Source organism: Vicugna pacos, chromosome 16 (assembly GCF_048564905.1).
Source record: "Vicugna pacos chromosome 16, VicPac4, whole genome shotgun sequence".
Taxonomy (NCBI): domain Eukaryota; kingdom Metazoa; phylum Chordata; class Mammalia; order Artiodactyla; family Camelidae; genus Vicugna; species Vicugna pacos.
Genome location: NC_133002.1, coordinates 52,049,563 through 52,070,490, shown reverse-complemented (window position 1 = coordinate 52,070,490; position 20,928 = coordinate 52,049,563). Strand labels below are relative to the sequence as shown.

Sequence of the window (20,928 nt, the reverse complement as noted above, 5' to 3'; positions counted from 1 at the left end):
TCTCTTACGTGGACTATTACTGTAGCTTTGTCTTCCTTGTTTTCCTGCCTCCAATTTCTTGTCACTCAGATTTATGATATTCTCACTCCTGCCAGGATAATCTCCCTAAAGTACACAATTCAGGCACAAGATTTGACCTATCTTAAATATTAGGCTATTTAGGTGTCAGGAAAGGCAGCCACAGGCACGCAGACTTCCGACTCCTACTCAGCCACATAAGAACGGGCCTTGGGTTTCGAACACTTCCTTACCAAGAGATGAAGAGCCCATTAAGCCTGTGCTGGGCTTATCACCTTGTCTGGGAATATCTTTCCCTGTTTCAGCTCAAAGAATGCTCTTTTGTCTTTGCTTGAAGTGTGTGCATTACAGGGCACCTGTCCAACCCCCCACTGTTATCTCTGCTCTCACAGAAGGGGGACAGAGTCTTTCTACCACAGCACAGGAGGCACAGGCAAACTGCCCTGGGACAGCTATCAGGAGAGACCCATTGCCCCTGGGGGATCGACGCCCACTACAGAAGCTGATCTTGCTCTGTCTCTTGTCTGTGTAAGTAAAGTATTGTTCCATTCAGTGCTCAACTGCGCTGTGTTCTTGGTGACTCCAATACTAAGATGCACTTAGCAGAAGTGTTTGGACTTCTATTCCTAGTGGCTGGCATTGAGATGATCTTTGCTCTCCTCTAGATAGTTGGAGTCCTCCCCAGAGATCGGTAACCAGTGGATGGTGCCTTACTCTCTTGGGATTGATAACCAGTGCACAGTAATCTGCTCTGACATTAGGAATCAAAAGATGTGAGCTACAATCAGATTTAAGTTTACAAAGTAAGATTGATAAATTAAAAGTAGAAAATGAATCTGTGCATTAAATGTAAATTCCCACAGGAAGAAAATTTAAAACATATCTAAAATGTAATAAAATCTTCCATGGAGAACACCTTGTACTTTCATTGAAATATCCTCATTTTATACTTATTCAAAAGCTATATTTCCTAGTCGATATTCTGTTGGCTCCTAATCTCTCTTGAAATGCTGTGGCAAGATGTCTTTCCAGTCAAAGTGAGAAAAATTCTAATCTGTTAAAAAATGGAATATCAATCTTATCACTATCCATTTACTATAAGAAACACATAGAAGGCTTTTTTCAATCAAAACCTCAAAATATTCAGTTCAGATATTTCCAGAGACTGTCTTGAGTGTCCAGCCTGCTCCACCCCGTGCTGGCTAAGTGATTTGAAAGTCCTCAAGACTCTAAGGAGTTGCTGGACATATTTATTATAGAATACACAAAATATAGAGAATTTTTAAAAATCCCACATGCTCACTGATTAAGGGTAACAATTATTATTAACGTTTATAATTCTTCCTTCTAAAATCTTTACTGGTTTCTTTTCTCTTTTATTGTTTTAAGCTACCAAAGTAACATACAATAGTCTTAGCAGAAAAGATTCAAATTCACACAAATATAAAGAGGAAAACATCAACATTGCCCCAAACGCTTTGGCATGTATGTATTTCCAGGGCCCTTTCAATGCATTTACATACACACACAGAATCTATTTTCCTAATTCATCCTTGTATCAAAGTTAAAACATCAGACAGTTCACCTGGAAGCAACATGTCAGAGCTATATCAGCTCAGGTCTCCACAAAATGCCAAAGCACATCTTAATATTATGACTTCAGCTTTACTGAGGGTCAAAATAAGAAGTGGCCAGTTGGCATCTTCTCAGAAATAACTACTGAAGATCTTCTCTCTTATTACTTACTCCTTTTGGTCAGAAAAAAAAATCAATCATGATAATTTCCTTCTAAAATTTGGTGCCATGAGGGGTCTGACTGGGATGATGGCAGTGTTCTCAAATTGAGCTACGGTTTTGGTTGCACAACTCTAAATTTACTAAAAATCAATGAGCTGTGTGCTTAAACTGGGTGCATTTATGGGGTAATAATGAAACCACAATAAAGCTGTTAAAAAAGAAAACTGGTGCCAGGAAATGATTACTCCTTCTGAAGAACCTGTTTGTATCCATTATAAGATAATGAGAAATTTAAAAATTAGCATTAGCACACATATACAACAGGCTCGTTCTAAATGTTTATATTAACTCTTCCAAGCCTCCTAACAATCTTAGGAGGAAGATATTATTCTTATCCTCATTTTACAGATGTAAAGATTGAATCACACAGAAATTAAGCATCATGCCCAAGGTAACACAGCTGGTAATTTGAACTGGAATTTGGACCCATAATGGCTGGATCCAGAGGCCATGCTCTTTAACCTACACTGAACTCAAATGCCTCCCAAAACCACCTGAAAGAGTTCAGGTCAAAGCAAATTTAGAATTTAAATACAGAAATAACTTTATTTCTGTTACAATAATATCCACTCTTTTTTACATGCTTATGTTATATTTTAATTTCAATTATATGTTGATACTTGTTTATACTATAATACATTTCAGTCTGTTTTAGAAATAAAGACAGATATTTTATTTGTTATTTCTTGTAATAAGTTCACTAAATCTATGTATTATAAACACAGGAACTATTTACTTGCTGAAATAAATCCTAATAAAAATTACTCTTATCTGCTTTTCCTATATCCACCCATTATTTAAATGATATGATCCTGAAAGCATTTAAAACTCATAATGCCATTTGGAATCAGCACTATGAAAAATCAGTAACTCTCTAAAGAGTTCTGGATAGAAATTCCATGGTGAAAATAAGACTTTGTATTTAAACCCCTAAGATGTTTTCTCTCAGAGGAAAAGTTGAGTAGCTTTAAAGGCATTCTATTAGGTCAGCCTCTAGAAGAATAAACACTGATTTTCATTCTGCATACACACACAAAGAAAAAAATCACTCAGAGGAGGAGCATGGTGCACTCTGAACATTCCAGTTGATGGTAACCAGCAAAGGGGAGGCCAACTGAGCAGTAAGATGATTAGGAGGTGCTCAGGCAATGGAGTTTTTAAAAAATGTTGTGGACATAGAAGGTTAAGCAGACTGATTCTGGACTTCCTATAAATTACTAATCCTAACTCTTGAAATTATGACTGAAACACTTCACTTCTTTTTCCTCATTACAAAATTTCTACTTTTACAAACAATGCAGCAGTCCCAACAATAGTTCAATAGAAAGTGAAATACTGACTTTGCACCAAATAAATAAAATGAAGTCAAGAATACTTTATGTCATTAAGCGAAGCAGGAAAAGCACACCTGAATCGCCCAGTGTCCATGTGAACAGTGCCCTGTGTACTGTGGGCATTAATACACTAGTGGGCAGTGTATTATGCAGTAGAAAATCTGTGCAGCCACGTACAGTGGCCACAGCAGAGACCTTGCCTGCTTTGTTCAGCACTTTATACTCAGTACCAACAAACTTCCTAAAATAAAATATATGTTTTGAGGAATTAATAAATTAATTTGATTAAAATCATGTGCAAGGCATTGAATGGCTACAGAAGTATAAACAAAACAAGTGATGCTCTCAAGAGTTTTACATTCTTCATGAAAAGTACATGGTATGACCAAAAGTGCAGAGTTTAAAATCCACATCCCAATCTCTGTGTGAAACTTCAAACCTAGAATGCACAACAACCTACACATTTGTGTTTCACATCCCGCATCTTAATAGTCAAAATACCAGTACACACGCTTATTACAAAAGAATCAACTTGTGATATTTAAGTAACATAAATTCCTTGCAAACAATGTCTACTTCAAAAAAAGAATATAGCTATGGATCTGCACAGAAGACCTGCGTGAAGGAAGGCATACCATGTTCTTCCGTAAAGATTCAACGTTAAAAGATGTCACCTCTTCCTTTGTTGAACTACATATGTTCAGCAATATTAAGAAAAAGACTAATGGGATTTTTTTTAACTACACAAGCTAATTATAAATCTCCAATAGAAAAACATAAACAAGAAAAAAGGAATGATTCTGGGAAAAAAAAACAGCATAACAGGATAAAAAGTCCTACTAGATACTAAACATTATTTTTAAATTGCAGTAATTAAGAGAGTATGGGACTGGTCCAAGTGTATCCAGGTCTCTTGAGCAGAACTGAACGTCCAGAAACAAGTCCAATGACAAAGGAACTGCAGCAGAACTCTGATGAGGGGAAGGCTAGATTATTAAATAAGTGACACTGAGGCTAGTGGGTAACCATTTGACAAAAACCAAAAACAACAGGATCCATATCTTACAACCTACACTGGGTATATTTCAAATGGATCGCAGATATAATGTTAAAATCAAATCATATATGTACCAAAAGACAAATGGAAGCATTTTCATCATGTGTTCATCAATAAAGAAATCATATCAAATACATAAAATAGAATGGGGAAGCTCTTTATATCTTTATATGAAATAATCTCCTAGGTATGTTGATAAGTGGGAAAAAATCAGGATATATGGAGAGTGTAAGAGGGAAAGATGATGGGGAAAGAACAGTCATGTTTGCATAAGAAAGGATACACAGGGAATTGGGAGCACTGCTCCTTCCAAAGAGGAAAATGTGTAGCGAGAGAGCTGGTACCAAAGGGAGCTTTTCCTTATATGCTCTTTTCCCCCTCATCTTTCATATTTCAAACCATGGAACTCTATTACCTAGTTTTAAAAAGTTATTTAAAAATTATAAGCCACTGTTTCACTTTTCCCGATAGTATATTTATTTACAGCGAAGTCTAAGTAAGAGCAAACTTAGCAGATATTTGCAAATATTTATATAATCAAATATATATCTACATCTTATGTATCATATAAATTTGCAAAAAGTTAGCTAAACATATGTTTCAGGATTATAAACTAATTGTGGCAAATATTCAAGATAATGATTTAAAAGGGGACTAATGGAATATCCAGTTTTCATGAGACACCTTCTTTTAACAAAATGCATGATTAACTTGTTTTAGTAATGTCAAAAGGCCTCTGGCCTGAGAGATTATGACCCAGATTTAAATTTGTCTTATCTCTCTGTATTTTTTTGAACCCAATAAAAGTTTTATTTGTGGTGGATACATTCACACACAGTCACATATACATATACATGTATATATCAGCAACTACAACCAAAACAATGTATTTTAGTTAACTAAAAGCTTGCTTCTTGTAGGATCACTTACAACCATATCACCAAAAGACCAATTACTGAAATTCTACTGAAATTACCATTACTTATTTTTAGCACCAAGTGAAAAACAGAAAGCTTATATATATATTAGCGTCAGAGTAGAAATATTTATCACGTTTATAATTTGACAACGCAAAAAAGCTGAAATGGATCAGAATCTGTTTCAAGATAGTTTTGTATTTTACTACCAAAGACAAGTTTGAAAGAGGTATCAATCAAAAATACAACTTTGTAATGTTTCGTTGAATGTTTTAAAATAGACAATTTGTAAGATATCTCAGAGAACAATGCTTTACTATTTTTAATAGCACCAAAAACTTAGAAATCAAATTTGGTAAACATATGAATATCAAAAAGGAATAAACCAAATCCACACTATCTACATCCGTTGTTTATAGATTTTAACTCCTCCAAAAATATGCTTTTTCAGTGTTAGGCCTTCAAAGAGTTAAAGTAAATTATCTTGTTACATATGATAATTTTCCATTCATTAGTCTACTAAGTTTCCCACTTACCTATCTCTGAAAAATGAAAAATAAGCACACACAATTCATACCATTTACAGTTATAGTTTCAGATAAATTTCAGTTACTGGAGGTTGTTAAAATTATTTTCTGCAATAAAAATGAAATAGGAAGCAAAAAATGTTTACAATATGTGTAGAATAAAAAGTGTACATAGTAGGGCAGTAATATTAAACTGGTTTTAGTTCTGAAAAACACTAACAAGTAGGCAATTTGCTTTAAGGAGTTAGCATTTACAGTGAGTGCTGACTTCAAATCAATGTCCCTCTTAAATAACCATTGTGTCTGAAGTATCAACTTGAGCACTAAACCTAAGATTGAGTTGAATACAGTTATCATGTGTCCATTTGTATATTAATTCATAGGTAATAGATTCCAGTTCTATGATATTCTCTACGATACATTCAACATGCACAGAGGAAACAAATCCTATAATTGAGTGAAAGAATGAATAAATGAATGAATACCACCACATTCTAAAAGTGAGATTTTTCACGCTGTGTATATTTATGACAGAAAAAATTGCTAATGATCATGGCAAATCTCTACACCATATAATTGTCTTTTAGAAAAACGGGACTGTCTCTGGACCAACTGGGTCTAACACTATTCTTAGACTGAAAAGTAGTAGCAGTTGCCCCCAGAATATTCTCCTTCGGGAAAACAGCCAGCTTGCACTGTTTACTTTGAAGTTCAGACCACACAGCTTATCCTGCTACCTTCAGACCAGATTACTCCTGCTATTCCATGTGTTAAAATCGTATAGACATTTAGCAAAAATGAAGACATAAGGAATGGGAGAAATAGGCCTACAGGAGAATGTTATTAAAAATCTTAACATAGCCTTTTTAACTCCAAGTAAAATCTGGTATTTTGGTAAAGACCTCTAAAGCCTTAAAGAGTGTTACTTGGCTTAGAAATAGATTATGTTGTTTATAGAAACTACAGAGGTCTCAGGATTTTTTCACTGTCCTCAGTGAACAGTAAAAGATACCACTCTGTTTTACACATAAACTCCCAATATTCCACTGGAAAAAAAAAACTTTCTTAATTCCAATTGCACTTATTGTCAACAACTTAATATATAATACTCTAAGTACTTCAAATGTCTAACCGGACTATAAAATTGTTAAGAACAGTGTTATGTCTTGAGTTATAGCTTCTAAACCTCCTATTTCTTTGAGCACAATACTACAATAGACAGTGTAGGTTCTAAACAAGTACCTGTTGATTTGCTCTTATTTAAAGGGGTTATCTTCTCCTTTAGGGATATAAAATACAAATCAACAAGCTAATGGAAAAAGTATAAAGAAATGACAAAAGAGGCCAGGAAGAACCAAAAAGAAAGGGAAGTGTGGGAAGTTGAACAGATGAAGAAAATTGTTAACCAACATTTTAAGGGCGGGGGGGGAGAGTGTAGATCAGTGGCAGAGCACAAGCTTAGCATGCACAAGGGCCTGGGTTTGATCCCCAGTACCTCCATTAAAGAAATAGGAAAACATTGTAAGGAGGAAAAAAAATGAATTAATGAGGGATAAAGGGAAGGCACCCCGCTCATCAAGCAAGAATGCCCTAGCTGTGTCATTATTCGAGTCGGAGTATAAAATACAGCTATTTGACTTAATGTTTAATGGATATTATAGTTCTTTTCTAATTTCATCTAATTCACATGCGGTGAACAAATAATCACTAAGTTCTGGTATAGATAAAAAAATTTGATATCCTATGATGTTATAGTACATAAATTGTTTTAAGACTTTCTATTCAGCAACCCATCCGGGACATTTTACTCACAAGCCAAGTAAAGGAGACGGAGCAGTTATGCAACTTCCCAGGAAGAATTTGATACTAGGTTTGTTTGATCTTGGATATTCTTTTCTGGCCTTTCTGTAAGTTACTCCTGTTTGGGGGTTTGGAAAGCATGAAAAATGGAATTTGCTGATTCTCTGGGAGTTAGCCAGATACACTGCACTCAAGTAAGCTTCCCTTTTTAAATCACTTTCTCGGGTCAGGTACCCCATTGACCATTCTCCTACTAAAGTTCTTATCACTCTGTACTATAACTGCCAAAGTGTTTGAATATCTTCCCAACTAGACTATGAGGTCCCCTGGGAAGGAACTGTGCACAGCCTGAAATATGGTGAGAACTCGATATTTACTGAATCAATTAATGTTTTCCAGCTAAAAACTGCAGAATAACACCTATTGATAAGTAGAGCCTCATCAACTTAGTAAAAGAATGAAAAAGACAAAATCTAATACTTTAATGTGTAAGTTTAAGTATCATAAGACAAAACCTTTCCCAAACAATGCCTGTAGTAGTAGTAGTCCATTTTTAAATGTAACAACTGGAACATTTCATTACCTAAATTTCTCCAAAAAATCTACAGAGGAATTTCGAAATGTCCTAAGATCTAAACCTTATTGTTGTTGTTGTTTGTTTTTAAATCTGTTTTCATTTAAGAAGACAAAAGCATCTGAAACCACTAAGTTCTCTTTCTTACATTCCTATCACTTAAAAACAGCTGAACTTATTTTTTTCCTTTTCTACAAAAAATTCACTGGCTAGTAATAAAATTCTGAAAATAGATACTCATGATGGAAAACTGACTCAAACTAAATCATAGCAAAGTTACAATAAAAACATGTTTAGGTTTCAGTTACTTAATTTGTCTCACAGTTTAGAATATTTTTTTTAAAAATTACACATATTACAGTTTTACTCACTTCAAAGCCTCCTCAAATTTATGGATTTTCTTTTGAGCATCTTCTCTGTCTTTATCAAGTTCGCTCTGCAAGTCATGAACCTGACATGACAAAAACAAAATTTACTGGAAGACAAGTCAAGTTTACGCAGACAAGAAGTACAATGAAACAGTAATCTTAAATCCACTTTTAATATAAAACTGGATTTAGATTTTTCAAGACAGAGACTTAGTTAACCATAATCATTTTCACAGAATTATTTCAATACTATTCTTTCAATAGTAATTTTCTGGTCTAAGTCTGAATGTACCTGAATGTGGATTCCCTGTAAAATAAATTGATATGTAAGAAGTTCAAAAAGTGAGGAATCACTTTTGAATTTTTTTAGCATTATATATTAGCCAAAGGAAAGTAATCTCACAAGATTCAGGAGAACACAGTAGATAATGACACAGGTTATTATACTTCCACTTCTGAGAATGAGCTGTATGACCATGTACTGAGTCTGGGAGGAAGCCCCCATCAAGAGAATCTCATTCCCAAGTGTGGTGTCCTTTGAACAGGTGTGATGGCAACAAGAGTTATGACAAAATGAAAATTTCTTTTCACAGAGAGCTCTTCACATGCAAATGCTGATAAACATACCGAACATGGACCCATTATATGGACCTAAAAATATGAAAAGGAAATGCTGGTACAGCCGGAGGGAAGGGAAGAGTAAAACATCAGCTGTGGTTCCACATGTGGGGCAAACAAGGGTGCAGCGCCCAGTGGGGAGGTAAGAAGACTCATGTCACTTAGTGGGGTGGGGCTACACAGCTGCTGGCAACCCAGGTGAGGATGAAAGTACAAGACATGAGAGAGGAATGAGAAGAACACATGCGCACACACACGCACACAATCACAAACCTTCTCAAATACTGAATCAGTGGTAATCAAAAATACCTATATTTAGTTAACTATTAGAGACTTACTTAAATAAAAAATCCTATATTCTTTGGCCTTTTCCTATTACAATTCTCTTGTATTTTTCCCCCTTAGTGTTTTAGTAAAATAAATAAATAAATAAATAAAATCAACTACTTGTAAAGTGAAAGTAGTGAGAGCAGAGGAGGTTTTCCATGAGAATCTCAGCAAGCTTCTACAGGCTACTATGACGGCGATCACCAAGGTGAGAAAAAATGGAAACAAGAGAGGAGCATGTAGGGTGGTGGTACGGGTGGACGATTCGGAGAATTAAGACAGGAAACCCGTTCCCCCATATTTCAAATGCTAAAATTTAAATACCCAATAAATACCTACCTTACTAGGAAGAGAAAGTAACTAACTTGCCTTGCAAATTTTCTGCCACTACTGTCAGCCCTCCCTATACACAGGTTGAATCCTCAAACTTGACCAAAATTGAAAATATTTGGGGAAAAAAAGTTCCAGAAAGTTTCCAAAGCAAAACTAGAATTTGCTACACATAGCAACCCCTTACAGAGCATTTACATTGTATTTACTACTATTTGCACAGCATTTACATTGTATTTGTTATATAAGCGATCTATCGGAGGATGTGCATAGGCTATATGCAAATACTATGCCATTTATATGCATCCTCCAATTTTGGTATTGGGGTCCTGGAACCAATCTCCCATGGATACTGAGCACATTTATTTTATCTGACATTGAGTGGGGGAGTCTGTCATCCAAAATTTAACAGGTTCAAGATTGAAATTGCTGCCTTATTTATCTTAGATCCCTAGTATGTATCACAGCATATAGTAGGCATGCTAAATTGGAGAAAATACATTAATAAAGCACCAGAACCATTCCAACACCGATCTGGTCTCTTTAATATACAGACTCAAAGAACTAAGCCCTAAAATTAAATTCAGAGATGACCTAATTGAGAGATTTTGGAAACATGTGTTTACATGTCAGTAAAATCCTCTCTTGAAATAAAATCTTACGTGAAAATCCAAAGCCCTTAAATAAAAACACAAAGAAAAGTGTATCTATTTGAGTGGAAGGTGGGGGAAGAACAACTGTGAAGAATGTTAACAGGAGAAACCAGCATTAACAGTTAAATATTTATCTAAACTGCTCTTTTGAAAGGAGACATTTATACAAATTTACCTATCCTTTTGCTTTAATCTTTCTCTGTTAATCAATTTTAAATCTCTTGTAAATATCACACAGATTTGGCTTTTGAGCAAAATTTAGGATTTTACTGGATTTATTGCCATCACCAAAATATTCTTATGTATGCAATTTGTCTTTATGCTTCTTGATTTGTGTTCCTTTTTACATGGCTTTTTTTTTAAAATTCCAAATTCCTCTATATTCTGACAGATTGACAGATAAAGACAGTTTTTAATTTCACCAGTGATACTATACAGATTTCACAATTATTTTAACTTACATTTCTCTAATATTCAGCAAGTGAAAAATTAACTTATGAGTCCTTCATTTTACATAATAGCTTAGCATGTGTTCACTTCTTTTTAGGAGAAGCAATCCACATTAGTTTTCTTTCAACTGATCTGGGAATGTTGTTCCAGACAGCTGTTCTAACATTTTTTTAATTTTACATCCTTTCTCTCAAGAATTTTTTGACAATTGCATTGTTTTATGTCATATACACAATAAGTATTTAAATTCATCTCCCTTTTAGTTAATTTTGGCATTTGCCACTACTCCTTTTTTATTCTTGAGTATTTTTTGTTGTAGTGTTTTGGTTTGATTTTTTTTCTTAGCCTTAGGTTGATTAAAGCAACTCATCCAGCAATTTTATTTTCAAAAAGAATACCTGAGTGATATATCTCTGAGGCTTCACATATCCCAGAACGCCATGCTGCTGCCTTCACACAAGAAGGACAGTGTGTGTGTAAGATTACTGAGTCACAGCATTCTGGTCTATTACTTTATGACATTTAAATTTGTACGAAGAAGACTAAAGTCAACTGACTTTGGCTCTCCTCTCCCCCTGGCCTAGACCCTTATGAAACCAGTCCCTTGGTACTGCAGTTCCAATGGGTTTTAATCTCGTTATTGATTTTTATCTGACACAAGGTGAAGCTTCTAAATTTGCACACACACACCTTCAGAGAAGCTTCCTCATATCTTTCATTTTGTGTTCATTTATTCTGAGCCCCCCTTCAGGAATATCGATTGTTGTATACTAGTTTTCTATTTTCCGCCTTAATATCTATCTCTTTTCTCAAAAAAAAATGTTTTCTTTGCCTTTTTCCTTTTAGTCTAAAAGATAAAGGTTTGTCCTCCATATCACTGATTTAATTCTTTCCAACATCTGCTCTACCCGGGTCTAAGCAGCCCCATGTGGGTTTTAAATCTCCTGCTGTGTTTGTTTTAGGATCCTTACAGACCGTCCTGTGACAGTTACCTCCATTTCACCTCATCCTTTTCTTTCCTCATGACACCTGTTTCTCCCTCATAGACATTATGTCTCCTGGTTCTCCACTGATGAATGTCTCCATGTTTTCTTATGGAGTAGTATGTTTCCAGAAGAAACTCCTTTCTTGGAGTCTCCTGTATAATGCTCTCATCTCTTTGCTCTACAGTATTTTTCACAGACCCTATTTTGGTTTCTTTCACCTACTCATTCTTAAACAGAGTATGATCTGTTCAGATTTGGTGCCTAACAAAAAAATACAGGGGGCACAGCCTCATTTCAGTTACATGTCTGCTGGTGTGGCAGTCTCTTCAGAGCTGCAGCTAAAACCCGGTTCCCAGGAGATCCCCGGAGGGCTGGGGATTCCTGCTGAGAAGGAAGCTTGCTCTCTCCCCACTGACTACTTCTCTGGTTCTCCAAAACTACACAAAATACGGAAAACTAACCAGAAGCCACCGTCAAGAGTTACTGACGAGTCAACGATACCTTACATCTTGGCCTCCACAGTGCTGTGCTACCAAAGGTTTCCCCTCTACTTCCTGCTCAGTTTTTCCCTGGCACTCAGACCTCTATAATGATAGCATAATTGAGATTTACCCTCTCAAGTGAAAAATGTCCAAAAAAATTAACCAATTTTGAGAAAAATCTATCTAACATGACATGGTGATTATGAGAGAGAGCTCTGGAGACAGACTGTGTGGGGTTCTGCCCCTCCTCCCTCACAAGTTACCTAACACTCTGTCTCGGTCATCTGTTTTTAAAAGTGAGGATGATAAAGTGAATATATTTTTTTAAGAATCATGATGAGTTACTAAGTTACTCCAGGTAAAGTTCTTACAACAATACTAGGAACATAATAAATGCTCAGCAGTGTTAACAATTATTATCATTACCTTCTCAGATTGAATATTCTATACACAAACATTTTCTTGAAAATTCAAAGTCATTATAAACACACAAAATCACATTATAGTGTGCCACAATACAGTAATTCCCTTAGATGGTCTGTGTGCCTTTTCAGAAAATGCGCCCTGAGTTGCTAAGAATTTTGAGTTCTTGTAAGCACTTTTTACCACTCGCTATTCAGTCTTAACCTTTGTCAAGTTTTAGCTGCCTCTTCCTGATGTGGCTTGTGCTAATCCAAGCACCTTGATCTAATTTATTGCTCTAAAGCAGTAATGGGACTATCTGGGTGGGGGAATGAGAGCCTTCCCTCTGCGTTAAACATGCATGTGTCAACGCACAGACTTCTGAGCTTGGGCGGGGGTGGGGGTCCTTAAAGCTCGAAGCTGTTTCTCATTTACTTTTATATCTCCAGCACTCAGCACAATACTTGGCCCATACTAGAATAGTCAATAAACGCTCCTCTGGGTTTGTCTGTTTGTTCTTAATTGAATATATCTGTATTAAATGCTTAAGGATCTTTTTGGATTATATTTTTAGTTTTTACCAATATTCCAGATAGTTGTGGGTGATAGAGACAATGCTATTGTGAACTTCTCCTTTTTAATGTACCAATGGCAGCAGGGAATAAGACGTAAATTGATTTGCTTGTAATTCTTCCCTATTGTATATTGTTAATATCAAAAAAATGAATTTTTAGATTTTAAGTAATAAATTTAAACAATGAAAACACAAACCAGATAGTCAAAGATACAGCATATATTCTCAAACATGGGAATTTGCTGTAAATGACTGATTTAAGTAGCCGTATGCACATTTACTGAATATTTACTAAATGTAGATTTCACTCCCTTGCAGCATAAGAATTTAAGTTGTTAAGAAAGGAATCCTTGTGTAAGTAAGAAAGAGATCTGCTGCTATATGTAAGGAAACAGATAGACTGCGGCCAGCATCATAGCATAAAAAAGAACAGAGAACTGCTGCGGACTCACATGTCGACTAGGGGACTGCCCCACCGTGTCTCCTTTTCTCACTGTGAAAAATACCTGGCACTGGGCAGCATGCTTTCTAAAAATCATTTCACTGCACAATTTCATCTTTTAAAACTTCACTCAGGGCACATGTCCTCTTAAAGAAAATCAGTTGGAAAACACTGCATAATATATGCAGAACTGTGGAAATTTTAAACTATTTTAACCTAATTAAAGGAATTATATATGCATGCCAAACACCGGGGTAGCTATCTTTAATGGTTTGAACTCCATCAGACTTTATATCTCATTTGTAACAAAGTTCCATCAGAATTATTGTAAGTAGATACTTCAATTCTAGCACACTTGAGGATATGCAAGCTTAACATCTGCCTCATGAACTTCTTTAGGTAAACAACACTATCTTTTAACTCTCTGGTGCCTGTTTGGAAAACAAGCAATAGGTTATTTGTAGGAGGCAGGTGTTTCCTTGCTAGTAAAATCATTTAGCCTAACCATTTCCTGATTTAACAGATTAGGACACTTCATCAAACAATGACATTTAGTTTTACTACTTATTATTTGTTTGATGTTCAAAGATCTTAAGAGCAGGCAATAGCCACCAGAGATCAATAAAGACCATTAGATAATGTGTGTGTGCTTAAATTAAGGACAGCATCTGACGCTGTTTTTCTGACCTCAAAGACGAGTTAGAATCTCTCATGCTGTTTTCTTGTTGGCATGAGGAAATAATGTCATTCAGGTGGCATTTCCTCCTCCTGAACAGATTTCACAACTCAGTTTTATACCAAAAGTTATTGAATGTGCACACCTGTAACACTGTCTACAAACAAAAGCCTTATCCATCCCATTTGGCTATCCGGTTACACAGTCCAGGGCTAGGTAAGATTTATGTCAGCTCCCTAAGCAGTCAAAAAGGATATTCCCTGAGTGGGGTACAAGACATCAGATCTTTAAGGACTGAGATCACAGCAGGTTTAATAAAGAAAGAAGAACAGATGTCAATTTAAAAGGGGGAGATTATGGAATTAATTGTAAAACAAAAAGTGACATGCTGAGGAACATTTTCTTCCAATATAAATAATGTCAGAACTTATGCAGTATGAACAAATGTGCTTATTTCTCTTTTACAGATTGCTGTTATTTTAAACACGTCTTGTTTACATTGAAAACAATTAACACACTTTAACTAGTTACATTATTAAAAAGTGAGGCCACTTGGTAGCTCATGGAAAGGGAAAAACTGTAGTATGACACCTAATTAAAAGGATCAGGTCTGCTCCCTGAAGTGAAATAGAAGAGAAGGTGACTGGATAAGAATGAACTGAGCTTTAACAGTCTGTTCCTTGTGTGAACCTCGGGCAGGGGGGCTGAAACCTTGGTTTACTTCGTGGCTAAATAGCCAAGACAAGACAGTGGGAGGAGAAAGACTATCCTTCCAGCCCCATCTCTGTGTCTGACAGTCCACCGCAGGACTTAACTTGGGGGTAGGAATACAACCTTGTGAGTTAGTTAGTGTGTGCTTTTCCCCTTGGTACCAGGCCCTCTCTCTGTCTCACGGGTGCACAGAGACAACCTCCCAGGAAGAGGGCTGACCACAGAGTGTAACAGAGCAGGAGGCCAGGAAGGTGTTCCTTAGTGGACAGGAAGCCAGATATCTGCCCAAAGAATGAACAATGGACTGACAAGTACACCCAGAGGATGTGGATGCCTCATACAGTGGGGAGCAAGGCTTGTGGGAATACATGGTCTTCTTCTGGTAAGTCAAATATTTATGAAGTTGCACGGCTCAATAGTAGAAACCGACAAAAATACTTTATTTCAATGAAAGCAGTTTTTCCCCTTCCTGCTCCGATACCATTTTGCATGGTATACATGAATACATGAAATGCATTCAGTACCTTGCACTGAGCTGTACTAAAACTGCAGGGGAAAAAAACCTTTAGCAATAAGAAAACTGAGAATCTTAAAGAGCACATATTTAGGTCCATGCACGTCGGTAGAAATACTCACTTTTCCAAAGGACAGAAGCATTCTTCTTCCTAGACATCAAGCTCCTGGAGGGCAGAATCTATGTCTAACTCGTCCTCAACCCCTCTCCTTCCTCCCAGGCCCTAGTATGACACTTTGCCAAATGAAAGCATGTAATGAGTATCTGCTGTGACTATATGCATATTACCGAGTGTCTCAAGTATTGTGTGCTATATAAAATCTGTCTCATTTTAATCTGTATGTATTTTAATTAGTTGAGGGGTCATCCTTTTTCTCATTTTCCATTTTGTGTGTATTTTACAAGAGGACTAATTTGGTGAATGTCAGAACTGTAAATAATTACAAAAACAGCAACAAAAAGCTTTGCTATTTCAACTACAGTTACACAGCAAACAACAAATTCAAAACTGAAGCTTGGAAGTCACAAACCTATAGAATTCTGTACTTTATTGCCAAAGGGGTTAACAGTGTGTCAATAAACCCCCAGTTATGATCGCTAACAAGGATACCAGCATAGGTTAGTAGAAATATTCACTGTTCTAAATGACAAGAAACAACTTTTAATTGATTTTTTTTGAAGTAGTAGACAGTTCTTTCACTGTTTTATATTCTTTGGTTAAATATTTAGAGTTCCTATTACACATATGATACAATGGAAAAAACCACCCCCCACCAATTAGATCATACTTTTAAACTGGCAGAAAGAAAATATAACTTCAAAGGGTTATTATGAGAAGTTCACATAATAATACTCTTCACTCATTAAATATAACATAGAAGAGGTGTTTTAATGTTGATATAATTAAGAATCAAACTGAAGAAGCTGTTTATAGACATGAAAAATAAAGAAGCAAAATCTGATTACTGGCTAGCTGAAATAAACTTAGAAATAAGGGCTGGAATTCATCAGCCCTCATTCATAATTGCCTCAGCTGCTATTTTAAATGTCTTATAGCTTCCCACCGAACATATTACCTTTTTTTCATAGGTGCGTTTTAAATGACTTTTCTCCATTTGAAACTTATTTTCTTGATCCTGTGAATAATAAACATTTATTTTTATTATACTCAAAATTGCCACTAGAGCCAATAAAATTAGAAATCTAACAAAATAAATCAGTCTCCTTGATAACAAACCTTATTTGAGTTTTGTATATTACTAAGAGAGCCCTACCTGTCCAATCTTCTAAACTACAAATGGAAATATGAATAGCTTTATGTTGGAACCCATAAAACCTTAGTTACCTCAAGATATTACTACTCTCAAAAGTACCTACTTTACAATGGAAGAGAAACTTTCCACCCTTAGAAGCAGGAGATTACTTAAAAATGACAAAGTAATTCAATATGGAAATAATAAATTTGAAGCTATATACCAGTGCTTGGTACTTTTTGACCGTGAGATAAAAGGAAAGATCTAAAAAATGTGAAAGAGAAAAGAGAGAGAAGGTACGAAGAATGGAAGAAAATAATTTAAAGAGAGGAAATTATTCTAAAATAATAACATTTAAATAAGGTTTACTTTTAAGCTAATTTCAGAAAAGTAGATTATTCAAATAAAAGTACTGTTCCTTATACTGTATATCCCATTATATCTACTTTTGTTAAAATGAATAAATAAGATGAAAAACTATGCCATGCAATAAGATCAGAAATGGCTGTTGCATTTCTGAGTTTTTTTAATTGACTTGTTTATACTCACACATCAAGAAAAGGAAAGGTGGGCTTTAGCCATCGCTCTCTGTAAAAATACAGGACTCACCATTAGTTGTTGCTTTCTTTGAAGTTCTGATTCCTGTAACTGCTGTTTTAATTGACAGATGTTCTGTTCTAATTCTTTAATCATACCAGATGCCTAGGAAGATTTTAAGAAAATAACAAAAAACAGAATATTGATTTTTGTACCATTCTACAAACTTCTGGTTAAATAAATTTACCTTTTTTCCCCCAAAGTTTCAATCAGAATTAAAACTACCTACAAATCTGAATTTTAAAATGTTATTTTAAAACTTAAAAAATTAATCTTTTAAAGTACAAATGGAAATTAAATTCTCCATTATACTTTAAGTTAAGAAAGTATAATGTTGGTATAAAAATAACAGGTTTACAGAAAACTTCTTAAGTTTTAATTTTAAAACCAAGGCCACTGCAACATTTAGTTCAAGAAATATCAAGTAATTGACTATCCTAGAATTGTAGCTATAGGATTCTCTTTTTGGAAAGTTTCAATTAACTGACACAGAAGTGTGTCGGTACCCATGAGTGTCGGTGGGCTCATATATGTGTATGTGACGACAGGAAAACTAAAGCATAACCAAGATCTCAAAATAATGATAACAATGTATATAGCTACTCTAAAAAATGTATTATTAATACAACTGAGCATTTCTCAGATTTTTATCTTTCCTCCTTTAAAAACGGTGCTTAAAAGGATTAATTCATAGCAAAATTCAGTTTATTAAATATTTGTGTTATACTATATATTACACAGTTAGCATCAAATAAAGCAAAGGAGAGACTAATTTAAATGCTGGATAGTTCGCTTCTACATAGCTACCTGCAGTTACATGCTGAGAAAAGAAAGTAACTACTTTTCATGGTTATATCTACCAGCATCCATAATACCTTAGAAGCTGAAAGAGCATGTTCCTTTTTCAGAAGGTTTACATCAGCATCATATTTGGTTTGTAACAGTTTCATGTTTTGTTCATACTCGTTTACAAGATGATCTTTCTCTTTATGCAGTGTGTTGCGCCTAAAAGCAGTAAGAATAAAATATACTTCCAACATTTATAATCAATGTCTAAAATGGACTTTTTGGTCAACCAAATCCAAATGCATTATCTTTCAATATATCAAATAAGTATCCACATTTTTATCAACTGTTTTTAAACAGTACACTTCTTACATTAAACAGTACTTAAAATTTTTAACAAATGGCATTTAGATTGCAAACCTCCCAAGGCTAAAGGCACAAAGCGTGATTATTTTAGCAGATCATTTATAGAGTTAATATCACACCTGAGAGGTATCTGACTTCAGATATTACCTTGTCTTTACTTCTTGTAATTCACTACACGTTATCTGGTAACATCTCTCAAGTTCCAATTTTTCTTGCATTAACTTCTGCTTCTGTAAATTACTGTTCTCTGCTTCTCCAGTCAGCTGCTGGACACGAGACTCCAGTTCTTTGATCATCTGGTTCTAAAAGAATAGGTCATTATTAAGAAAGCCTCTGACTGACTTTATTAAGATTCATTAAGTAGCTGGAAGAAAAAAATATAACTGGTTAGAGATAAGAACATTAAAAAATATATTATAAACCATACTAATAAAAATTAGACCAATCTCTAAATTATTTTTTTAAAGGAATGCTTTCTACCATAAAACTAAAGCCATTGTGTTTATATACTTTTAGTTATTCACTCTTTCATTCATTCATGTATTCATTGAGTATTTACTGACCCCTGGCACTATTTTATCTAGGGACACAGCAGTAAATAGAAGAGTCCCTAACCTCAAGAAGGTTCCATTCTCCTTATGCAACTTAATAAATTTATATCTTAGGTGAGTACTCAGCAGTTCTTTGATCCTCATTTGAAGTTTTGGAAACTTTTTTAAATTATAAAAGAAATTTAATAATGTGTTTAAAAAGGAAATCCATAACCCAAATATTTTAATACAGGGGTTATCATGTAAGTGATACATGTAATATTACATATGTGTCCAGGAATATTTTATTACATAGCTGCAGTGTTTGCACACAATTTTTTCATTCATTTTTTTATTTACTTACCATTTTATCAAAAGCACTTCATACTGCCACAGTCTTCAAAATTATCACATAATTAACTCATTTCCTTATCTCTTGATATTTAAGTTCTTTTGAATTTTTCGTCTTTATGCAACTAGGATAAAGATGTTTATGACTAGGTACTTTATCTAATATTAGGGTAAGCAAGCATTAGCTAAAAGGATAATAAATTTTCATTTTCACATTACACTTCCAGGAAGTGTTAGTAATCAGAAAAAGTTAAGATGATGTTCTAATCAATTAGTATCCTTTTATACTCATTTTAAGATAAACATTTAAAATAAAATTTAAGCATTAAATAACAGTATAACCCCCAAATCTTTTTTCATTTCATCCTTTCTTCACTATAATACGAATTAGGCATATAATTTAAATTTTGGTGCCATAACTTCCAAATGTGAGAAATGGAAATAATTATATCTTATGTAAAAACATGGTATATAGATTAACTTTTAAAAGCACATATAACTTGTAGCGCAGAGCCTGACACATTCAGATGCTCAGATTTCTTCTCTATATACCCTATTTATTTTGCCTCTTTATTAATGATGCTTCTGCTTTAGGAATTTCTTTCAGAAGACAGTTTCCATTTTCCAATAAATATTCGAAATGCTCCTTATTTCCTAAATATTAATTGCCTGGAAAAAATAAAGAAAAGAATGTATCTTTTGCCTTCCAGTTTCAAATGGTGGAAAAAAGATGATTCGTTTTCCTTCTTCTCTTGCGTATTACCAAAAAGAGACAAGATATACTAGAAACACAAATGAAACTCCATCTTAATAAATCATAGGAAAAGGAACTTTTCAACTATGAAGGAGTAGCTTGCAACAAACACATTACGCTCCCACTGAGAACAACTGAAAACCACAAAAAATACAGAAGAAATCTATTGGAAGGCACTGGAGAACTTCCAAGGCAGGCTAAGACTTATGGGGGCCAGAGGAAGAAACCTCAGAGGGATGAGTCCACATTGTGTTAAGCTGCAGGAAGCAATCTATGACTGAGAGCAATTAAGGAAAAGAAATGACATTATGAGGAGCCTGACTGTAGATACAGAGCAATGAATGCTCAAAGAATTGAATCACATGTATCCATGCATAGTAAGAAATTCATGCTACTGTGGAACACAGCCTTGGCCAAACATACCCAGAAACAGTATTCAAATAACTGATCAAGCAAGAAATTTGCATATTGAAAGATGAGTAGTAATAAAAAAATAGGCCAGCATACAATCTATGTAAATATGTGGTAAGGATATGAGAGGAAAGGCAGAAAAAAACAAAAGACAGATGACTATTCACAAAATAAAATCACTTTCATGTGACCAATTAAAATCAATACCAAGTGTGTCACAAGGAATATCTTTCACAATATGCAAAAAGATTACCTACCCATTAAAACTTAACAAACCTTACCTCTATAAAAAATAAGTCAGAGAAAAACTATAAAATCTTAGG

The 20,928-nt window shown here is 34.7% G+C and overlaps 1 protein-coding gene across 8 annotated transcripts in view; it reads right to left on the bottom strand.

The window, feature by feature from the left end:
* CEP112 (centrosomal protein 112) overlaps positions 1-20,928 on the bottom strand; it is a 371,189-nt gene that overhangs the window by 265,949 nt on the left and 84,312 nt on the right. For all 8 annotated transcript variants that reach the window (XR_012059795.1, XR_012059798.1, XR_012059796.1 and 5 more), the window contains exons 13-17: positions 18,707-18,861; positions 18,283-18,412; positions 17,420-17,512; positions 16,634-16,693; positions 8,396-8,475 (exon numbers count right to left, since the gene is read on the bottom strand). Coding sequence is in view for 5 of the 8 variants with exons in the window: in XM_072939445.1 (XP_072795546.1) it covers positions 8,396-8,475; positions 16,634-16,693; positions 17,420-17,512; positions 18,283-18,412; positions 18,707-18,861 (518 nt within the window). In the remaining 3 variants the exon portion in view is untranslated. The remainder of the gene's footprint in view (positions 1-8,395; positions 8,476-16,633; positions 16,694-17,419; positions 17,513-18,282; positions 18,413-18,706; positions 18,862-20,928) is intronic.